This window comes from Girardinichthys multiradiatus, chromosome 5 (assembly GCF_021462225.1).
Source record: "Girardinichthys multiradiatus isolate DD_20200921_A chromosome 5, DD_fGirMul_XY1, whole genome shotgun sequence".
NCBI classification, from domain to species: domain Eukaryota; kingdom Metazoa; phylum Chordata; class Actinopteri; order Cyprinodontiformes; family Goodeidae; genus Girardinichthys; species Girardinichthys multiradiatus.
Genome location: NC_061798.1, coordinates 5,662,167 through 5,684,178, shown reverse-complemented (window position 1 = coordinate 5,684,178; position 22,012 = coordinate 5,662,167). Strand labels below are relative to the sequence as shown.

The 22,012-nt window shown below is 42.1% G+C and overlaps 1 protein-coding gene and 1 long non-coding RNA gene across 2 annotated transcripts; both read left to right on the top strand.

Moving 5' to 3' along the window:
* Positions 1–5,909: 5,909 nt before the first annotated feature.
* LOC124869123 lies at positions 5,910–6,577 on the top strand. Its single transcript, XR_007038493.1, has 3 exons — positions 5,910–6,068; positions 6,152–6,398; positions 6,481–6,577. It is a non-coding gene; the product is annotated as an uncharacterized LOC124869123 (long non-coding RNA).
* Positions 6,578–15,506: 8,929 nt separating this feature from the next.
* Positions 15,507–21,341, top strand: LOC124868557 (B-cell receptor CD22-like). Its single transcript, XM_047365959.1, has 9 exons — positions 15,507–16,062; positions 16,149–16,352; positions 16,500–16,844; positions 16,952–17,173; positions 18,212–18,481; positions 18,724–18,981; positions 19,370–19,630; positions 20,960–21,041; positions 21,132–21,341. The coding sequence occupies exons 2-9, from the start codon at positions 16,304–16,306 to the stop codon at positions 21,223–21,225; spliced, it is 1,581 nt and encodes a 526-aa protein (XP_047221915.1). The 5' UTR covers positions 15,507–16,062; positions 16,149–16,303; the 3' UTR covers positions 21,226–21,341.
* Positions 21,342–22,012: the final 671 nt, after the last annotated feature.

Sequence of the window (22,012 nt, the reverse complement as noted above, 5' to 3'; positions counted from 1 at the left end):
GAAAATGTAGGCTCGAAACAGAATTGCATCCAATGTGCAAAAGGTGACAACTCTTGGGGAGTGTTTTCTAAATAAATTGATAAATTATAATTTTGTATTTTACCAAGACCTTCATTTGCACATGTAGACTTTCATTAAAGAAAATAATAAAGAACTGATTTTGTCTTTTCTCATAACAAAGTATTATTGACCAAAATTGATTTTGTACATGTTTCTTTAAAATTATATATATCAATGACATCCCACTTTTTTAAATACAGATGGCATTTGCACCCACCGTTTCACTCCAAGCTCCTCTCAGTGGAAAGTTGGTTTCTCTCAAACAAGGCCATGTACTATCATGAGAACAAGGTATTTTTAACTCTTAGGTGAACTCTATTTAATCTTTTTATCCTCAATCCATAGAATTTTATAATATTTAATAAAACTGAAGGACAGCAACAGAAAGCTATTTAAACTAAATGCAGAAGCAGAAATACCTCTCCCAAGAATCAGCTACTCTCTGCTTTGGTGGGGTTTGTTCACACTTAACTGAGGCATTATGAGTGGATTCATCTGAAAACCTGCAAAGTTTTTGTGTATTCCTGCAAATAACTCCTCATTCTCCAAAAGCATTTGCATTATACAGATTGCACTGGAAAAGACTGGTGGTAATTTTGCTGCAATAGAAGAAAAAGAGCAAAATAGCAGAGATTGCATTGCTGGCATTACAAAAACCAGGTCAGAGAATTGGTCCTGTCTTGTAATGAGATCTAAAATACAAACCCTTTGATAGTGGAACATTCTAACATGTTTCACATGCTGAGTTTAAGAAGTGGTTTCAAAATAAATACACATTGTAACAAAAAACATCTGTATTCAAGAGATGGGTCAGGATCTCTTCCACTGTTGCAATGAGGAGTGGCAATGGTTGGGGGGGCACTGTTGATGGTGGATGCAGGAGGTGGCACAGCTACCCAGAATTAAGTGAAATATCAAAGCATGTAATTGCATGTTATTGCAGTGTTTCTTTTAATTCTAATCACAAAAGTAATCCCATTTGTGTAGACTACAAATAATAATTATATGATATCATGTCTTTCTAACTACAATTAATGCTTTTTATTTCTGAATAAATCAGTTAAAAGGGACAAATTGTTCAGTTGTGTTACAATCTGCACCATCATTAATGGATTTAGAAATACGGTTGCATCATTATTTCTTTACTTAAATGTTGTCTTTAAAGTATTGAGAAATGCCTCATGAAGTTGGGCCTGGTGGTTTCTGTTAAGTCTTGGAGCTGACTTCATATGATTCACAAAATGTTCCTTCACAGATTCCCTTAAAATATTAATGAATTACATTTTAAACTTCAGTCCTTACCACGCAGAGGAAGTATTTATGTCATTTCAGATATTTCTAACCCCTTAAAAGCAACAAGTTTTAGGAAACTTGTTATTGAAACTGAAAACATTTCAAGAAAATAAAGCAAAATTAAGAATACCTATCAATATGCAACAGTAGTGTATTCAAAAAATGCATTTTGAATGGGAGTCAGTGGCACAAGATATACAGAAAGGACAAAGATTGGACTATTTAGTTTAAAAGCTATAAGAAAGATCTGAAATTTTTTTATTTCTGTCTCTTTTGGTGAAACTTTTATCTAAATGAGAGTGAATTATACAGGTCCTTCTCAAAATATTAGCATATTGTGATAAAGTTCATTATTTTCCATAATGTCATGATGAAAATTTAACATTCATATATTTTAGATTCATTGCACACTAACTGGAATATTTCAGGTCTTTTATTGTCTTAATACGGATGATTTTGGCATACAGCTCATGAAAACCCAAAATTCCTATCTCACAAAATTAGCATATCATTAAAAGGGTCTCTAAACGAGCTATGAACCTAATCATCTGAATCAACGAGTTAACTCTAAACACCTGCAAAAGATTCCTGAGGCCTTTAAAACTCCCAGCCTGGTTCATCACTCAAAACCCCAATCATGGGTAAGACTGCCAACCTGACTGCTGTCCAGAAGGCCACTATTGACACCCTCAAGCAAGAGGGTAAGACACAGAAAGACATTTCTGAACCAATAGGCTGTTCCCAGAGTGCTGTATCAAGGCACCTCAGTGGGAAGTCTGTGGGAAGGAAAAAGTGTGGCAGAAAACGCTGCACAACGAGAAGAGGTGACCGAACCCTGAGGAAGATTGTGGAGAAGGGCCGATTCCAGACCTTGGGGGACCTGCGGAAGCAGTGGACTGAGTCTGGAGTAGAAACATCCAGAGCCACCGTGCACAGGCGTGTGCAGGAAATGGGTTACAGGTGCCGCATTCCCCAGGTCAAGCCACTTTTGAACCAGAAACAGCAGCAGAAGCGCCTGACCTGGGCTACAGAGAAGCAGCACTGGACTGTTGCTCAGTGGTCCAAAGTACTTTTTTTGGATGAAAGCAAATTCTGCATGTCATTCGGAAATCAAGGTGCCAGAGTCTGGTGGAAGACTGGGGAGAAGGAAATGCCAGAAGTCCAGTGTCAAGTACCCACAGTCAGTGATGGTCTGGGGTGCTGTGTCAGCTGCTGGTGTTGGTCCACTGTGTTTTATCAAGGGCAGGGTCAATGCAGCTAGCTATCAGGAGATTTTGGAGCACTTCATGCTTCCATCTGCTGAAAAGCTTTATGGAGATAAAGATTTCATTTTTCAGCACGACCTGGCACCTGCTCACAGTGCCAAAACCACTGGTAAATGGTTTACTGACCATGGTATCACTGTGCTCAATTGGCCTGCCAACTCTCCTGACCTGAACCCCATAGAGAATCTGTGGGATATTGTGAAGAGAACGTTGAGAGACTCAAGACCCAACACTCTGGATGAGCTAAAGGCCACTATCGAAGCATCCTGGGCCTCCATAAGACCTCAGCAGTGCCACAGGCTGATTGCCTCCATGCCACGCCGCATTGAAGCAGTCATTTCTGCAAAAGGATTCCCGACCAAGTATTGAGTGCATAACTGTACATGATTATTTGAAGGTTGACGTTTTTTGTATTAAAAACACTTTTCTTTTATTGGTCGGATGAAATATGCTAATTTTGTGAGATAGGAATTTTGGGTTTTCATGAGCTGTATGCCAAAATCATCCGTATTAAGACAATAAAAGACCTGAAATATTTCAGTTAGTGTGCAATGAATCTAAAATATATGAATGTTAAATTTTCATCATGACATTATGGAAAATAATGAACTTTATCACAATATGCTAATTTTTTGAGAAGGACCTGTAGGTTAGGGATAAGAGGCATAATTGATATATTAATCCAGTTGAACCAGAACTCCACACACCTGCTGCTCCCGTGTTGGAAGCGGTCCTGTCACCCAGTCATCCTGCCCATCGCCTGCTGCTCCAAACCTCATCCAGCTGCTGTCCAGCAGCATCCGCATGATGGTTAAATGGATGGATGGTGAAAGGCTGTATGGAGCAACTGTGTATGCTGATCAGCCACTTGGTCTTGTGTTTTGGACAAAATAGTCTGAGGAGGAGGGGAGTGAGAGGCAGCTTTGAGTTAACGGCGAGATGAGTGACCCTCTGTGCAGCTGTGTGTAGCAGGATGTGGTGGGAGGGACCAGGGTTTAAGCAGCTGCTCACATGCTTACACATGAGGAAGAGAAACCGCCCAGTGATGGGATTAACTTGGCTGTGTCTGCCCTTCATCACAGTAACTGTTTGAGATGTGTGTGGGGAAAGCTTGGTGAGAGAAAAGGGTTTGGCTTGTCTTAAACCTCAGTCACATGGAACAGGCAATAAAATGATAAAATGAAATAACAGTAACCTTGGGACCTCTGCAGTAAGAGTCTTTGTGCATATGTGTATTACAGATGCTTTGCGGAAATAAAGTCACAGTCACACAAATGAGTGAGTCACAGTGAGTATTAAGTCTAAAATGGTAGTAAATGAAGCACTGTTGCCTTGCAGCAAGAAGGTCCTGGGTTCGACTCCCAGGTAGGGGTATTTCTCCATGGAGTTTGCATGTTCTCCCCGTGCATGTGTGAGTTCTCCCCGGGTACTCCAGCTTCCTCCCACAGTCCAAAAACATGACTGTTAGGTTAATTGGTCTCTCTAAATTGCCCTTAGGTCTGAATGGCTGTGTGCATGGTTGTTTGTGCCGTGTGTTGCCCAGCGATGGACTGGCGCCCCGTCCAGAGAGTACCCCGCCTCTCGCCAGTAGACCGCTGAAGATAGGCACCAGCTCCCCCGCGACCCTGGACAGAAGAAGTGGGTATAGAAAATGGATGGATGGTAGTAAGCACAGGTCCTTCTCAAAATATTAGCATATTGTGATAAAGTTCATTATTTTCCATAATGTCATGATGAAAATTTAACATTCATATATTTTAGATTCATTGCACACTAACTGAAATATTTCAGGTCTTTTATTGTCTTAATACGGATGATTTTGGCATACAGCTCATGAAAACCCAAAATTCCCATCTCACAAAATTAGCATATCATTAAAAGGGTCTCTAAACGAGCTATGAACCTAATCATCTGAATCAACGAGTTAACTCTAAACATCTGCAAAAGATTCCTGAGGCCTTTAAAACTCCCAGCCTGGTTCATCACTCAAAACCCCAATCATGGGTAAGACTGCCGACCTGACTGCTGTCCAGAAGGCCACTATTGACACCCTCAAGCAAGAGGGTAAGACACAGAAAGAAATTTCTGAACGAATACGCTGTTCCCAGAGTGCTGTATCAAGGCACCTCAGTGGAAAGTCTGTGGGAAGGAAAAAGTGTGGCAGAAAACGCTGCACAACGAGAAGAGGTGACCGGACCCTGAGGAAGATTGTGGAGAAGGGCCGATTCCAGACCTTGGGGGACCTGTGGAAGCAGTGGACTGAGTCTGGAGTAGAAACATCCAGAGCCACCGTGCACAGGCGTGTGCAGGAAATGGGCTACAGGTGCCGCATTCCCCAGGTCAAGCCACTTTTGAACCAGAAACAGCGGCAGAAGCGCCTGACCTGGGCTACAGAGAAGCAGCACTGGACTGTTGCTCAGTGGTCCAAAGTACTTTTTTCAGATGAAAGCAAATTCTGCATGTCATTCGGAAATCAAGGTGCCAGAGTCTGGAGGAAGACTGGGGAGAAGGAAATGCCAAAATGCCAGAAGTCCAGTGTCAAGTACCCACAGTCAGTGATGGTCTGGGGTGCCGTGTCAGCTGCTGGTGTTGGTCCACTGTGTTTTATCAAGAGCAGGGTCAATGCAGCTAGCTATCAGGAGATTTTGGAGCACTTCATGCTTCCATCTGCTGAAAAGCTTTATGAAGATGAAGATTTCATTTTTCAGCACAACCTGGCACCTGCTCACAGTGCCAAAACCACTGGTAAATGGTTTACTGACCATTAAAAACACTTTTCTTTTATTGGTCGGATGAAATATGCTAATTTTGTGAGATAGGAATTTTGGGTTTTCATGAGCTGTATGCCAAAATCATCTGTATTAAGACAATAAAAGACCTGAAATATTTCAGTTAGTGTGCAATGAATCTAAAATATATGAATGTTAAATTTTCATCATGACATTATGGAAAATAATTAACTTTATCACAATATGCTAATATTTTGAGAAGGACCTGTAGTTGCTGCAAGTCTGTGGCATCCAAGTACCTTCATTAATCCTCAATGAGATGTCCACTACACAGGCCTGTTTGTTTAAATGTCATGGATGAACTTTATCTACAGTGCTGGCTACATTCACTGTCACCCCAGTAAACATGTATAAAAAAGTCATAAAATATTGTAAATGTATCTTTTATTAAAGTAGCTCAGTCTCACACTGACATTTTTGAAAAGTCCGGCCTTTAATGTAAGCAGACAGATTTCCCTCTTTCAGGTGACACTCTTCAGCTCCTGTTGGGGGTGTTGGGGCTCGGGAGTGTCATGCTGTGCTGGTCCACCAGAGGTCGTCCTCGAGCCGCAACATGCTCCTAATACAGGTGTTCCTGATCTACGGCTAATTGTGGGTGCCTTGGAGGAGTACGTAGGAGCCAGCCACCAGTCCTTCGATGCCTGAGTGTTTTGCTCATGTGGTAATCTCCAAGCCTGAGTAACTACCAGTCATTCTCTGTGTCTAGTTACTAACCAGTGCCTTGTTTTTCCTGCTTCCTTCCAGTACCTGTGAGGTGTGGGCAGATTATTGCTACCCTGACCTTGATCAAACCTGGACTCCCTACTGACAGTTTGTGACTTTGGATTTCCTGCAATTTTGGATGTTGACTTGGCTCCTAAACCTCCAAGGATGTTGTCCCTGGGAGAACTCACACCTGGCGTGGATATCGTACTGCTGAATCACCTCCTGGACTACCGGACTCCCAACCTCCTCAGAAGCCCTCCCTGGTTCAGTAACAACCTGAGACCAAGTAAGCCCAATTTGGCCTTTTTTTTTTTTTTTTTTTTTTTTTTGAAAGAACCTTCCAAAGTAACCTGTGCTTCTCTGTCCAGAGAATCCTAGAAGCCTGTGTTCCTACCTGTGGTTGCCTGACCAAGGAGCCCATGAACTTAAATCTGAGCTGTTCAAATAAATCTTTTCTCAACTTTATTTTTCTCCTGAATTTGGTTTGCATGTGGGTCAGACAAATCCCAAAAGGGTTGACAGGGGGATCTTGGAGCATTCCTGGGCCAGATATATGCCCCTTCTTTGGGCAGGGTCTCATCCTGGTGAAACATATCCAGAAAACCTCCAAAGGGAGGTTTCCAGGTAGCATTCTGCTAACGTTCACCCTGACATGGGTGTGATATTCATCACTACAGACACTACACCACCATGTTGTCCAGTTGTATTTCCTGCATTTCCCACAGGTTTGAATGAAATTTTGTGATTTAGGTATTTATTGGTAATCATTCTACTAGAAGTCTCATTTATTTCAGCTGGATAGAAAAAAATGTAGCATGAATTGGTAAATCAGAATAAATCACAAAACATTTCTGACCACAGCAGAGAACCAAACAAATTGAGTTGACAGCAGTGTTGTTTAAAGCTCTCCTTACATGTTCCCAGTCCAGCTGAGTTGAAAATCGGTCTGAAACTGACCCAGCAGGATGCCCAGTCCTTTCAGGGATGAAGAGGTGCAGGATTACTGTTCCCAATGTGGAAAAGATGGCTGTGCTTGGGGCTCATGTGGCAAACATGGGAGTAGGAGAGAATAAGAGTTTTAACACATTTCATTTCAACTCAATTAAAAAATTCAATAAAAAAAAACTCTAATCCCAAAGGGAAATTAAATGTTGTTGTAGCTCATATTATGCAGGATTCTCCACAGAGCTGTTGTAGATGCTGCGGACAGGAAGGATCTCCTGTAGGTCTGTCTTAGAGTAGATCTGAAGAAGCCTCTGACTGAAGACACTGTTGTTGTACAACAGTCTCATGAAGAGGATGCTCAGGGTTCGCATGATCTTCATTTTATGAAGAATCCTTTGTACAATGATCTCCAGAGGAGTCCCCAGAACCGAACCAGACTTCTTTATCAGCTTTTTTAAGTCCCTGGTTCTGATGCTGCTTCCCCAGCAGATGATGGCAGAAGAGATCACACTCTCCCCAACAGACTTATAGAAGATATGCAGCATCTTGCTGCAAACACCAAAGGACATAAGCTTCCTCAAGAAGTACAGTCTGCTCTGTCCCTTCTTGTAAATGGCTTCACAGTTGCATCTCCACTCTAGTCTGTTGTCCAGGTGAACACCGAGATATATATACTCCTCCACCACCTCCACTTCTTCTCCCATGATAGAAATAGAGTTTGACTTATTCCTGTTTCTCTTAAAATCTACAATCATCTCCTTTGTTTTATTCACGTTCAACATGAGATAATTTTTTCTACACCATGCCACAAAGCGGTCCACCACCTTCCTGTACTCAGCTTCTTGTCCATCTCTGATCCGCTCCACGACTGCAGAATTATCCGAGTATTTCTGCAGATGACAGGAGTCTGTCTTGTACTGGAAGTCTGAGGTGTACAGAGTGAAGAGGAATGGTGAGAGTACCGTCCCCTGTGCTGCTGACTACCTGATTAGACACGCAACCCTTCAGTCTCACAAACTGTGGTCTGTTTGTCAGGTAGTCTTTGATCCAGGAGATTGTTGAGGTCTCCACCTGAGTCTTCTGGAGTTTCTGACAAAGTAAATCAGGTTGAATTGTATTAAATGCACTGGAGAAATCAAAGAATGTGATCCTCACAGTGCTGCTGTTTTTTCCAGATAACAGTTGGTTTGTTGAAAATGTATGATGGCATCCTCAACTCCAACTCCACAGTGATAAGAAAACTGAAGGGTCTCATGATAGTTCATTGTTTGCTTACTCAGGTTGGCCAACAGGAGTCTCTCTAGGACCTTCAAGATGTGACATTTGCATAAAACAAATCCAACGTTTTGTTTTCTCTAGTAGAGCAGCTGACAAACTGTTGAAATGTTGGAAGTTTAGCAGAGAGTAAAGTATGGTTAAAATCACCAGAAATTGCCACAAACGCATTGGGTGTTGTGTCTGTAGGTTAGCAACAACTGAGCTGATGGCATCACATGCAGTGTCAGCAACAGCTAAAGGTGGAACGTAAAACTGTTGCCAAAATAATACTGGTGAACTCTGGGTAAATAATATGGACCAAAACTAACTGCTAACAGTTCAATATCTGGGCAGCAGAGACGACATTTCACAGTAACATGTCCTTGATTACACCATTTGTTGTTCATGTTGGGACCACAGCCATGGATTTCAACATGAAAACTCCGGTACAAACTTTTCTGGAACTTTCAAAATAAATTGCATTTAACCGACTTTCAGCACAACTTCAGAAGGGGAAAGGGGGGTAGCAGCGGACTTCCCATGATGCCACAGGCCGTATAAAACCCCCACCTTTCCAATGGTCCTTTCTCTACCATCCGGACTCTGTGTGAGGCTGGCCGGTGAAACAGCGTGCTAATGTCTCTTTGCTGGCAAAAAGACATAAACTCTTCAAACTGGATCCGAGGGTGTCATAAGATCACGCGATCATATGCAAAGTTAAGTACGAGTGAATCACTGTTTGTGTACCCGGTGATTTCATTCATAAAGAGGGGAAATTAAGGTATAAGCATTGCTTTACTTTGTCTCTGAGGCCTGCAGAACCAAACTGTTCCAGAGAATCTCCTGCAGAGACGCTGTCTCTACAAGCCAAGTCTGAAAGGATGACAAGAGGAGCCGCATCACCGTGGTTACGGTAACGTGCAGTTGGTTGGCGGACACAGTGAGCCGTCTTTGATCCACACCTACGGAGGTTAGCTGGAAGCTAACCCTTTGTTCCCTAGTGTTCTGTGTTTGTGGGTTTTTAAAGTTAAGAAAAACTTTATTTAAAGGGTGACTTTAAACAGAGAAGATCGTCCATAACGCGCCGTCCGCGATTTTAACCCTTTTATTGACGGTATTTTTAAAGGTGTGTGTTTGATTCTAGTGCTAAGCTTTCAGCTTCCTTTGTTAGCTTTAACTGCTAACAGCTAAGGACACGTGCTTGCCTGTTAAAGAATATTTACCCAGAAAGGTTATTAGTTTTCAATCCAGTAAATAATAGTTCCCTAAACATTGTTTTATTAAACTTGATAACTAAATAAACACCATTAAGCCCCATTTCTCCAGAAAAATTTGGCTCTTTTCCAAAATATTTCCTTAAATATTTTACCATTCCTTAACAATATTTCTTTAAATATTATTTTAATAAATAAAGGCAGCTAATGAGACACCATTGAGAATTAGTCATCCAGAAGGTTGGTTTTATTCAGCAGATCATTCTTTAAAGCATTATTTTACTAAAATAATATTTTATCTGATCTTGCATTGTGAATGTTTGTCTACAGGTATGCTGATTACTGCCTACGTTAGTTCCAAGACTAACTTAACTTCACTTCCAGGTTCTTCAAGATAATCCTTGGTTCTCAAACATAAATTCAATTTTTTGCAATAAATTCAATTGCGCTGCTCAAGGTGGCAGCAGGTTGGAGTAGCTCTGTTACTTTTGATTCTGATTTATTATTTTTTGGGAACTATTCCTCTTGTGGTGGATACAGTTGATTTTCTTTTGGACTACTGTCCACTCCGGTGTCGGATGCTGTGCAGCTTGGAGGATTTTTCTTGATACTTTCTATTTTTGGACATTTGTTAGGATGCATTGCCATGGCAACGGGGTTGTTTCTTACAACCGGGAGCAGCTGATTAATATCTCAAAAGCTCAAATAATACTTCAACTACAACCCCAAATCCCTGATGAGTTGAAAAGGAGACGCCGTGGATGCAGAGCAGGAGCTAAGAGAAGAGAGAGAAGGAGGAAGTTCAAACCATCTCCTCCGTCGATTATGTGAGATCGTTGGGAAACAAGTTGGATGAACTCCAAGCCCTACAAAGGACCCAGCCAGAGTACCGGGCATGCAGTATTATGTGTTTTACTGAGACATGGCTGCAGGATCATATCCCCGACTCCAGCGTTTCTCTGTCGGGCTTTTTAACCATACGAGCAGACAGAGACTTAAAGAGGAGCGGCAAATGTAAAGGAGGTGGACTGGCAGTATTTGTGAACAACAGATGGTGTCATCCAGGACATGTTACTGTGAAGTGTCAACTCTGCAGTCCAGATATTGAACTGTTGGCAGTAAGTTTTTGTCCATATTATTTACCCAGAGAGTTCACCAGTGTTATTTTGGCAACAGTTTACGTTCCACCTTCCGCTGTTGCCGACACTGCATGTGATGCCATCAGCTCAGTTGTTGCTCAGCTACAGACACAAAACCCCAATGATTTTGTGGCAATTTCTGGTGATTTTAACCACGTTTCACTCTGCTATACTTCCAACGTTTCAACAGTTTGTCAGCTGCTCTACCAGAGAAAACAAAACATTGGATTTGTTTTATGCAAATGTCAAGGACTCTCTTGACATCTCTACAGCAAGACCTCCGCTAGGCAAATCAGATCACAATCTTGCTTTTCTCTGCTCGAAATATAAGGCCCTTGTTCAGAGGAAACCTGTAATAAAGAGGACTGTGAGAAAATGGTCACAGGAAGCTGAAGAAGCTCTGCAAGGTTGCTTTGAGGCTACAGACTGGGACACACTGTGCCAGCCACATGGAGAGGACATCAATGCCATGACTGAGTGTGTAACCGACTATATAAACTTCTGTGTGGATAACATCATCCCCACCAGAACCGTGAGATGCTTCCCCAATAACAAACCTTGGATCACCAGTGACCTGAAGGACCTGCTTAACAAGAAAAAAAGAGCCTTCAGAGAGGGAGACAGAGAATTATTGAGGAGTTTACAGAAGCAACTTAAAGTCAAGATAAGAGACAGCAAGGAGGTGTACAAGAAGAAGCTGGAGAGCAAGCTCCAGCAAAACAATATCAGAGATGTGTGGACAGGGATGAAGAAGATCACAGGCTTCAAGCAGAAGGATGATCAGACCGATGGACATCTGGACAGAGCCAATGAACTGAACTTATTCTTCAATAGGTTCAGTTCAGAAAGAAGCTCAGCATCCTCCTCTCCTGCTCACAGCCAAACAGACATCCCACCCTCCTTTGACCCACAGGACCCACAGCTGTCCAGTAACACCTGACATTTTTTATCTTCCACCTCAGCCCTAGACCCTTCTGCTTCTACATGTTTGCCATCAACCATATCAGAAGATGCTGATGCTTCCTTTGCTTCCCCCTTCCACCTGTGTGTCTCAAGAAGTCCGGTGAAGAGACAACTGGAGAGACTGAATAGGAATAAGGCTGCAGGTCCAGATCATGTCAGCCCTAGAGTCCTGAATGCCTGTGCAGAGCAGCTCTGTGGGATTCTGCAGCACCTCTTCAACCTTAGCCTGGCCCAGAAGAAGGTTCCGGTGTTGTGGAAGACCTCCTGTCTTGTTCCGGTACCAAAGAAAACTCACCCATCAGTCCTCAATGACTATAGACCTGTTGCCCTGACATCTCACATCATGAAGGTCCTAGAGAGACTCCTGTTGGCCCACCTGAGTAAGCAAACGGTAAACCATCAGGACCCCCTTCAGTTTGCTTAGCGCTGTGGAGTTGGAGTTGAAGATGCCATCATACACCTGCTTCAACAAACCCACTGTCATCTGGACAAAGCCAGCAGCACTGTGAGGATCATGTTCTTTGATTTCTCCAGTGCATTTAATACAATCCAACCTGATTTGCTTTGTCAGAAACTCCAGAAGACTCAGGTGGAGGCCTCAACAATCTCCTGGATTAAAGACTACCTGACAAACAGACCACAGTTTGTGAGACTGAAGGTTTGTGAGTCTAACCAGGTAGTCAGCAGCAAAGGAGCACCACAGGGGACTGTACTCTCACCATTCCTTTTCACTCTGTACACCTCAGACTTCCAGTACAAGACAGACTCCTGTCATCTGCAGAAATACTCGGATGATTCTGCAGTTGTGGGGTGGATCAGAGATGGACAAGAAGCTGAGTACAGGATGGTGGTGGACCGCTTTGTGGCATGGTGTGGAAACAATCATCTCATGTTGAACGTGACTAAAACAAAGGAGATGATTGTAGATTTTAAGAGAAACAGGAATAAGTCAAAAACTATTTCTATCATGGGAGAAGAAGTGGAGGTGGTGGAGGAGTGTAAATACCTCGGTGTTCACCTGGACAACAGACTAGAGTGGAGATGTAACTGTGAAGCCATCTACAAGAAGGGACAGAGCAGACTGTACTTCTTGAGGAAGCTTAGGTCCTTTGGTGTTTGCAGCAAGATGCTGCATATCTTCTATAAGTCTGTTGTGGAAAGTGTGATCTCTTCTACCATCATCTCCTGGGGACGCAGCATCAGAACCAGGGACTTAAAAAAAGCTCAACAAGCTGATAAAAAAGGCTGGCTCTGTTCTGGGGACTCCTCTGGAACCTCTGGAGATCATTGTGGAAAGACGGATTCTTCATAAAATGAAGAACATTATGGAGAACTCTGAGCATCCTCTTCATGAGACTGTCCTACAGCAACAGAGTGTCTTCAGTCAGAGGCTTCTTCAGATCTGCTGTAAGACGGAGCGCTACAGGAGATCCTTCCTGCCCACAGCCATCAGCATCTACAACGGCTCTTTGAAGAAACCTTCATAATATGAGCTATAACAACATCTAATTTCCCTTTGGCATTAATAAATTATTTTTGAATTGAATTGAATTGAATAAATAACATTGCATGGTAATGTTGCATCACTCCTTCAGTCAGGGTTCTCAATCATCTTTAATCAACTTGTTTATATTGTACATAGCCCATTAGTCTTCGTCATTCTTTAATTCTGATAGGTAATTAGTTGGATTGTTTAGCATAGTAAAGAGTTGAGTTGACTTATTTTTGTTAATAAATTCTTGTATTTTAAGAAATTGTGTGAATTCATTCCATGTGTGTGCAGAGTTTTTGCTGTTCAATAATGTCAGAGCTCGTCTCCCACCTTTCTATTTTGTCCTAATACCATCTCTTTACTGGGCTGGTATTCACAGGATAACCCTTAACAGACCGAAATATTATTTGATAAAATATTAATATTAAATATTAAATAATATTCTCAGATTCATAATCACAACATTCACAAGTACTGCTAGTCCACCTCCTTTGTGTTTGCCGCTCCTCTTTAAAACCTCCTCGTTTGGTCAGAAAGCCTGGCAGAGAGATGCTGGAGTCAGGGATAGGATCCTGCAGCCATGTGTCAGTGAAACACATATTACTGCATTCCCGATACTCTGGCTGGCTCCTTTGTAGGGCTTGGAGTTCATCCAACTTCTTTCCCAACAATCTCACATTGCCCATCATAATCGATGAAAAAGATACCCTTCGGAATTAATAAAGTATTTTTGAATTTGAATTGAATCATGAGGCTTACAACAGCATTTTAATGATTATAGAGATTGAAAATTAGCTTGCAGTGGTTTTACTAAAAGTCTCAGTTAATTCAACAGGAAAAAAAAATTCAACATGATATATCTGAGTTTCATGTCTCACCATTCAAAACCATTTCCATCAGCGTGGTCTGCTACTCTCTGATGAAAATCGATTCATCGTTGTCGTCGTCATCTTCCGCTTATCCGGGACCGGGTCGCGGGGGCAGCAGACTCAACAGAGACGCCCAGACGTCCCTCTCTCCAGACACCTCCTCCAGTTCCTCCAGGGGGAGCCCAAGGCGTTCCCAGGCCAGCCGAGAGACATAGTCCCTCCAGCGTGTCCTGGGCCGTCCCCTGGGCCTCCTCCCGGTGGGACGTGCCTGGAACACCTCCCGAGGAAGGCGTCCAGGAGGCATCCGGTATAGATGCCCGAGCCACCTCAACTGGCTCCTCTCGATGTGGAGGAGCAGCGGCTCTACTCCGAGCCCCTCCCGGATGGCCGAGCTCCTCACCCTATCTCTAAGGGAGTGCCCGGCCACCCTACGGAGGAAACTCATTTCAGCCGCTTGTATCCGGGATCTCGTTCTTTCGGTCATGACCCAAAGTTCATGGCCATAGGTGAGGGTAGGAACGTAGACCGACCAGTAAATTGAGAGCTTTGCTTTTCGGCTCAGCTCTCTCTTCACCACAACGGACCGGCACAGCGCCCCCATTACTGTGGCAGCCGCACCGATCCGTCTGTCGATCTCCCGCTCCATTCTTCCCTCACTCGTGAACAAGACCCCGAGATACTTAAACTCCTCCACTTGAGGCAGGAACTCCCCTCCAACCTGAAGAGGACAAGCCACCCTTTTCCGGTCGAGTACCATGGCCTCGGACTTGGAGGAGCTGATCCTCATCCCAGCCGCTTCACACTCGGCTGCGAACCGCCACAGCGCATGCTGTAGGTCTTGGCTAGAGGGGGCCAGCAGGACCACGTCATCTGCAAAAAGAAGAGACGAAATCCACTGGTCCCCAAACCCGACCCCCTCCAGGTTAAGTTTCTGCCCTGAATCTATTGCCAAGATGATGGTGATGTATGAAGACCTTGAAAGTGTACTGAAGATAAATGGTTGCTAGTGAAAATCTTTTAAAGTAACTGGAGGTATTAGGCAAGCCTGTTCAATGTCTGGTATTTTATATGCTGAACAAACCAATGTTAAATTAAATAACATATTTTATACCTAATATTATTGTCATTGTTAAAAATCAGAAAGGTGTAAACAGTTTATATATACCATACCATGGTTGTTTTTATATACTGTATAACCATGTTATAGTAATTTCTGCTGAAGTTCCCAATTTACATTTGAGATTGTTCAGCTGCCTGTTGAGCAGCCAAGCAAAGCAGGCTCTGGTTCACACCCTTGTGATATATAAATCTGAACTTATATTTAGTGACTGACAACAAAAAAAACTCACTTCTGTTTCTTTACTTGAACTGGTAATCATTTTTATAAATTATATATTAGCCTTGTATTTCCTCTCTGCTGTGTGAGTTTTGTTGGATTATCTTTAAATACTAATCCAATACTGTAATTTGAACAGATTATTTTTTTTAAAGTGAAGAGATGAAATTTCAGAACATACAGGACATTTAATGTTTCACAAGAACTACAAGAATGGCAACAAAACAAAATGTACATCCCTGAACAAACTCAAGTTAACTGTTTAAAATGATCACATTAGTCTGTTTCTCTTTCTTTTCAGGGGGGTCATGTAGGGTCATGCTAGAAAAGCAAGACAGTTTCACATCCTTAAATATGTTTCTGTTGTGCTCTGTGTTACAGCTGTACAGAGTTACGGCGAGTGGAGTGTGACTTGCCCTTCTAAGACAGTGTGTGCCATAAAAGGATCAACAGTGAACATTTACTGCACGTATAGTCACCCATACAGTGAAGATGGCATAACCATCAATGTTGAGAAAACATTTTGGTTTACTAAAACTAATAAGGACCCTGTTGATTTGGAAACACAAGAGGAGTATGCAGGTCGTGTGCAATACCAAAGAACGCAGAAACGCTGCACTTTGATAATAGAAGACCTGAAAGAAAGCGACTCAGCTTTGTACAAGTTTAGGTTCATTACTAACAAAGTAGATGGACGTTATACTGGTGAACCAGGAGTCCAATTATATGTCTCAGGTTGGCATGTCTAAATGTTTAACACTGATAAAACAGTTATCATTGTGCTGTATGTCAAAAATTACATTTATTTTCTTTCCTCACAGACCCACATTTAACTGTCAAAAAGTCATATTCAAGGCTGGAATGTTCCACCTTGTGTCTTTTACCTCCCCGTTCTACATATGTGTGGTACAAAAATGGAAAAACAATCGACACAGTGACGTCTGTATATTCTGGCCCATTTTCATACCTTGACAGCATGGCCTGCGCTGTTAAAGGACACGAGGACTTTCCTTCCCCTTTATTCTGTGAGTTTATTATTATTATTTAAATTTGGTTAGGGTTAGTTATAGTTTGATGATTTCCTTCATGTTTTACACCAAAGTCTGATTTACACTCATAAACTACAAAAGTAAAAATTATCACAGTGGATGAAACAAATGTTTATCTTTCAGGTACCGGCTACTACTGCTATAAAGTAACGTACAGTAAAGGAAGAATCTGTGCATTCAAAGGTTCTTCTGTGACCATTGGTTCCTTTTACAATAGATTCAATGTCGTATCAGCATTCTGGTTCAGTCCTGGACGCAGTGAGAAATGGATGGATCCCTTGAACCCAGAGACCCTCATAGAAGACTCTCAGTATGCAGGTCGTGTGGATGTCACTTACACAACAGGGCAGTCCAACCTGACAATTACTAACTTAAGAGAGAGTGATTCAGCAGAGTATCGATTTATGTTCCAAACACATAGGTTTAAGTGGGGGAGTGATTTACATGGAACAACTCTAACTGTCACAGGTACTGATGAACATTAACTGCTGAATATTTAAACCAACCGTACAGTCTTATTTGCTACTGAGAGAATGTGGTTTATGACTCATGTGCTTCTTTGTGTCCTATTCCAGCTCTCCAGATTCAAGTGACAAAAACTTCAGCTTTGCAGGACACAACATATGCAGAGCTGAAGTGTCACAGCAGCTGCACTCCAGCTGTCTATCACTACATCTGGTTCAAGAATGGACAGAACCTTGGCCATACAGAATCTACCTATAAAGGCCCCATTAACACTACAGATAAAATCTCCTGTGCTGTATCAGAGCATGAGGAATACAGAGCTCCGGAAGTGTGTGAGTTGACTCTAAGGGCAGAAAAAACACACAATCACGCTGACATTTTCAGTTGTCACTGCAGGGATAACTGAAATTCAGACTCAGAGCTAATCTTTCTTAGGACAAAAGCCAGCAGGATGTGAAACAGCACATGCATAAAAGCAACAGAAAACCTGTTCTGACAAACTGACAGATCATTATTATTATAGAAGTATATTCTTATCCGGGGCACTTGCTTGCCTTTCTCTGTCGCCCTGCATGACTGCTCATTTTATAAACCTTCACTGGTTGGGATGGGATTCTCAGTCTTTAAAGATTCCCCATTTTTTCTCCAAAAGTAAAGATAGTCATTGTGGGCAAAAACAGACAACTGGACATGTCTCCAAAAATGAAGGTCTTTGTCCCTTAGTTTGCTAACTTTAATCTGGCTTTTTATGTTGCTTTTGGAGTAATGGCTTCTTCCTCTCTGAGTGGCCTTTCAGACCATGTTGGAACTCGCTTCACTCTGGATAATGGCCAAAATTATCCGCTTCTTTCACCATCTATGCTTTCGTTCTGGGATTCTTTCTGGAATTTATGTTTTTGACATAGAACCCATTTTCTTCCTGAACAATATGATGGCTGGACATGATGTTTGTAACGGCATTTAACTGTTTGAAGAGGTGAATGGGGATCTTTTAGGCTTCTGGAAGTTGTACCCAATGATGTTTCAGACTTGGAGGTCCATGACACTCTTCCTGATATCTTGCCCCGATTTCTTTTCCTGATTTCTGATTTCTAGCAGCGAGTTCAAGGTGTTCCCTTAAAATACATCCTCAGATGTCCCTCTATTGAACTCAGATGTTATGAATTCATCTATGAGAAGCTTACAAAGCAATGACATCATTATGTGTGCCTTTCCCAATAGTTTAAAGGAATAGTAATCTTGGTGTATGTAGACTTCGGAATTTGAAGAAAGTAATTAACGGTTCTCCACATCTCCCACACCTGCAGACACAGACCATGACCAGTTTCCTACAAAAATCTAAAATAGCCTGTTATTTCCATCTTCTCCAGATGCTCCAGTTTCTCCTTCTGTGTCAGTCAATTCCTCAGGTGACATATTTGAAGGCAAGCCAGCAACACTGAGGTGCAGGAGTCAAGCTAATCCACCCGCTTACTACACTTGGTACAAGAAGACTAAAACTTCAGCTCTTCAACATGTTAGTGAAGATTCACAGCTTTTCCTGAGCTCCATCCAATTGTCTGACTCTGGAGATTACTGCTGTGTAGCCAAGAACCAGTTGGGGGAAAGCCAATCTAAATATCTTAATGTTGATGTGAAATGTAAGTAATCCAGCTGGTTTGACTACAAATTTTGTTTTTTAAGATTGTGCATCAGTTTAACCCAGGGAAATCCCTTCTGTCGTATTTAGGCTGTAGGTCTACATCTCCTTTCCAGGTTGTAGATTATGACTCGCTTTCACTGGCAGAGTAGAGGTTCTAGAACTCTAGCTCTTGGCTACTTTCCATGTACAGTAATAACAAGTCTCTCGACACATTGTCAGACGTTTCTCCTTTTCTCTTAGATGCTCCAAAGCGTGCAGATGTGTCACAGAGTCACAGGGAAGTAGTGGAGGGTGTTTCAGTAAATCTGACCTGTAGCAGTGATGGTAACCCAGCACCTAATTACAGTTGGTACAAAGACAACCAAATGATGCTTCAAGGACAACAAGGTGTGTATCAATTAACTTCTGTCAGGTCTGAGGACAGCGGCATCTACAATTGTCAAGCTGAGAACCAATATGGACTGATCAGCTCTTCATCTGTCCATATAAATGTGGAGTGTAAGTACAAAATTGGTACCATCAGAAAGTTTGTCTAAATACTTTTGCATAACCTTGACAGAGGAACCAAACTTGTAATATTACTGATTATATCCTGGAATGCCTAAGTCACCCCAAACCACCAGCACCAGTTTTAAATCAGACCTTTAGAGACTTTTTTGTATGGAGCCTTGTAACAAAGATGCAGTTTGTTCCAACTATTATACTAAACTGCATTATACTGTATATGCAATGAATTCCAATTTTTAAAATGTGAAGCTTATTTTTAAAAACATGTAAAATTTTGTTAATATTTACTACCACTCTTCTGACATATGATTTTTAAATTAGGCTGCTTGATAAAAAGTTGCTCTAAACATGAAGCATTTTTATGTTCCTTCTCCTCCAGATTCTCCAAGGCTTCCCTCTGTGTCTGTGAATCCTCCTGGTGAGATAGCAGTGGGTGGTTCAGTGAACTTGATCTGCAGCAGTGTTGCTAACCCAGCAGCTACCTATACCTGGTACAAAGAAAGCACAACTTCACCAGCAGCATCTGGACAAATGTTCACCATTGAGGCCATCAGACATGAACATGGTGGAAATTATTACTGTCAGGCCAGAAATAGCAGAGGACACCATAACTCCACCTTATATCTGATTGTGGTTTTAAGTAAGCTATTTTAATTAATTACAATGAATATATTTACTGAATTAAATGTTTTTCTTCACACGTGCACACACAGGTCTTCAGCATAAGGTCTGATGGAGCTAAAATAATATTTGGTTCTGCAGATGATCTTCCTGAGATTGTCAAAGCATGCAATGTTTATGATCCAGATGTGTAACAATCAAGAAACGGTGTGTTTGAATCCGTGTGAATATATGTCAAAGTTCTTTAAAAAAAGGGGTATTTCTCAAGGTAAATATGTTATATCTGCTATTTTAGAATTCATGAACCTTTTAATATAATCCATAATAATTTAGGAGTAGTTATTCCATTAAACAAGATTTAGATACTTTTGAAGCTTGGCTTAGATCTCGAAAATTTAGGCAGCAGCTCCAGCTAGAAGTTTGTGTTATTCAGTGCTTTTGAACTGCCACTTCTTTGAAACATATATGAAAAATAGTAGCTTCTTATTTTCTTTATAGCTAATTAATCCGACAAGTTAGTCAAAATAATCAATATTTTAATATATTCAATATTAAAAACTGAATTCTTTAAAGATGCTCATTTGCATCTAAAGCAATACAAATTAAAAATTTCCCATTTCTTCAGGCTGGCACAGAACTTCACACACAAAAAAATCAAAAACAGACATTTATCTTCACTTTGAATTTTTTCTTCTCAATGTGAACCCAACTTGGCGATGAAAACAATCTAAAAACAGGCTGCCCTAAGGCCTTTACCGTACCTGAGTTAAACATCACTTGTTTATGTCTCTGCTGACATCTGGGTCCATCGTGGTGTGCATATAACAGTCTGTGGTACATCGTCTCGGTGTGACCTCTGTAAGGATTAAGGTAGCATGGGGGAGGGGGTTGAACTGAGAATATGCAGGATGTGGTCCAAATAAGCGGCTTCAAGAAGAGCGGGTCTTTGGAGATTATGATAGAGCTGTCATGTGAAAGGCTTTTAGACGGACTACATTCTGCTGTCTATACACATCTAGGCTATGTTTGCAAATTGCTTTACCTGTATTGTATCAGCTGGTACACGCCATGTGTGTGAATTACACCTTGTTGTTCCATATCCTTTGGCAGATCCTCACTGTTAGCTGGCTGGAAGTTTATACTTTTTATGCCAACTGCTAAAACAAGAAAGTCAAAGAACCATTTAATTTATTAATTCTGTGACTTCCTACTTCAACTTCCCTTTAATATTGTTTTATGTATTAATTTCCTTACTGGCCTGGCACTTTCCTGTCCATTTGCATGTTTCTATTTCTGGGAGTGTTAGGTATTCATTAAATGTTTATTTAATTTTATCCCTTTATCCTAGGTTCAGCTACAACTGCTGTTGCTGGATCAATCACTTTTATATTCCTCTTTGGTTTATTTTTGTCTGCCTTTATCATTTTTAGGTAAGCAGTTTAATTGTACTTCTTTATGGCTGTTGAATATCTTGTGATTCTTTCTTTTGCTAATTGATTTCCTGATTTGTATTTTTATAGAAAAAAGATGGCTTCAAGGCAAACTTCTGAGACCAGAGAGAGACCAGGAGTTATCTGGACAAACCACTCGGGTGTTAGTCTTCCTTTACATTAACACTTGAACAATGCTCGTAGTCGTACTCGTCGTCTTCCGCTTATCCGGGACCGGGTCACGGGGGCAGCAGACTCACCAGAGACACCCGGACATCCCTCTCCCCAGACACCTCCTCCAGCTCCTCCGGGGGGAGCCCAAGGTGTTCCCAGGTCAGCCGAGAGACATAGTCCCTCCAGCGTGTCCTGGGCCGTGTTCTGGGCCATGGGACGTGCCTGGAACACCTCCAGAGGAAGACGTCCAGGAGGCATCCAGTATAGATGCCATCTCAACTGGCTCCTCTCGATGTAGAGCAGCAGCGGCTCTACACCGAGCCCCTCCGGGATGGCCGAGCTCCTCACCCTATCTCTAAGGGAGTGCCCGGGCACCCTACGGAGGAAGCTCATTTCAGCCGCTTGTATCCGGGATCTCGTTCTTTCGGTCATGACCCAAAGTTCATGGCCATAGGTGAGGGTAGGAACTTAGACCGACCGGTAAATCGAGAGCTTCGCTTTTTGGCTCAGCTCTCTCTTCACCACAACGGACCGGCACAGTGGCCCCATTACTGCGGCAGCCGCACCGATCCATCTGTCGATCTCCCGCTCTATTCTTCCCTCACTCATGAACAAGACCCCGAGATACTTGGAGGAGGAGCTGAGCTTCATCCCAGCCGCTTCACACTCGGCTGCGAACCGCCACAGCGCATGCTGTAGGTCTTGGCTAGAGGGGGCCAGCAGGACCACGTCATCTGCAAAAAGAAGAGACGAAATCCACTGGTCCACAAACCAGACCCCCTCCGGCCCTTGGCTGC

Coding starts and splice junctions, on each gene's coding strand:
- LOC124868557 (XM_047365959.1), top strand. CDS start 16,304: ATGGCCTGCGCTGTTAAAGGACACGAGGACTTTCCTTCCCCTTTATTC. Junction 18,982..19,369: donor TGTCCATATAAATGTGGAGT/GTAAGTACAAAA, acceptor CTTCTCCTCCAG/ATTCTCCAAGGCTTCCCTCT. Junction 19,631..20,959: donor ATATCTGATTGTGGTTTTAA/GTAAGCTATTTT, acceptor CCTTTATCCTAG/GTTCAGCTACAACTGCTGTT.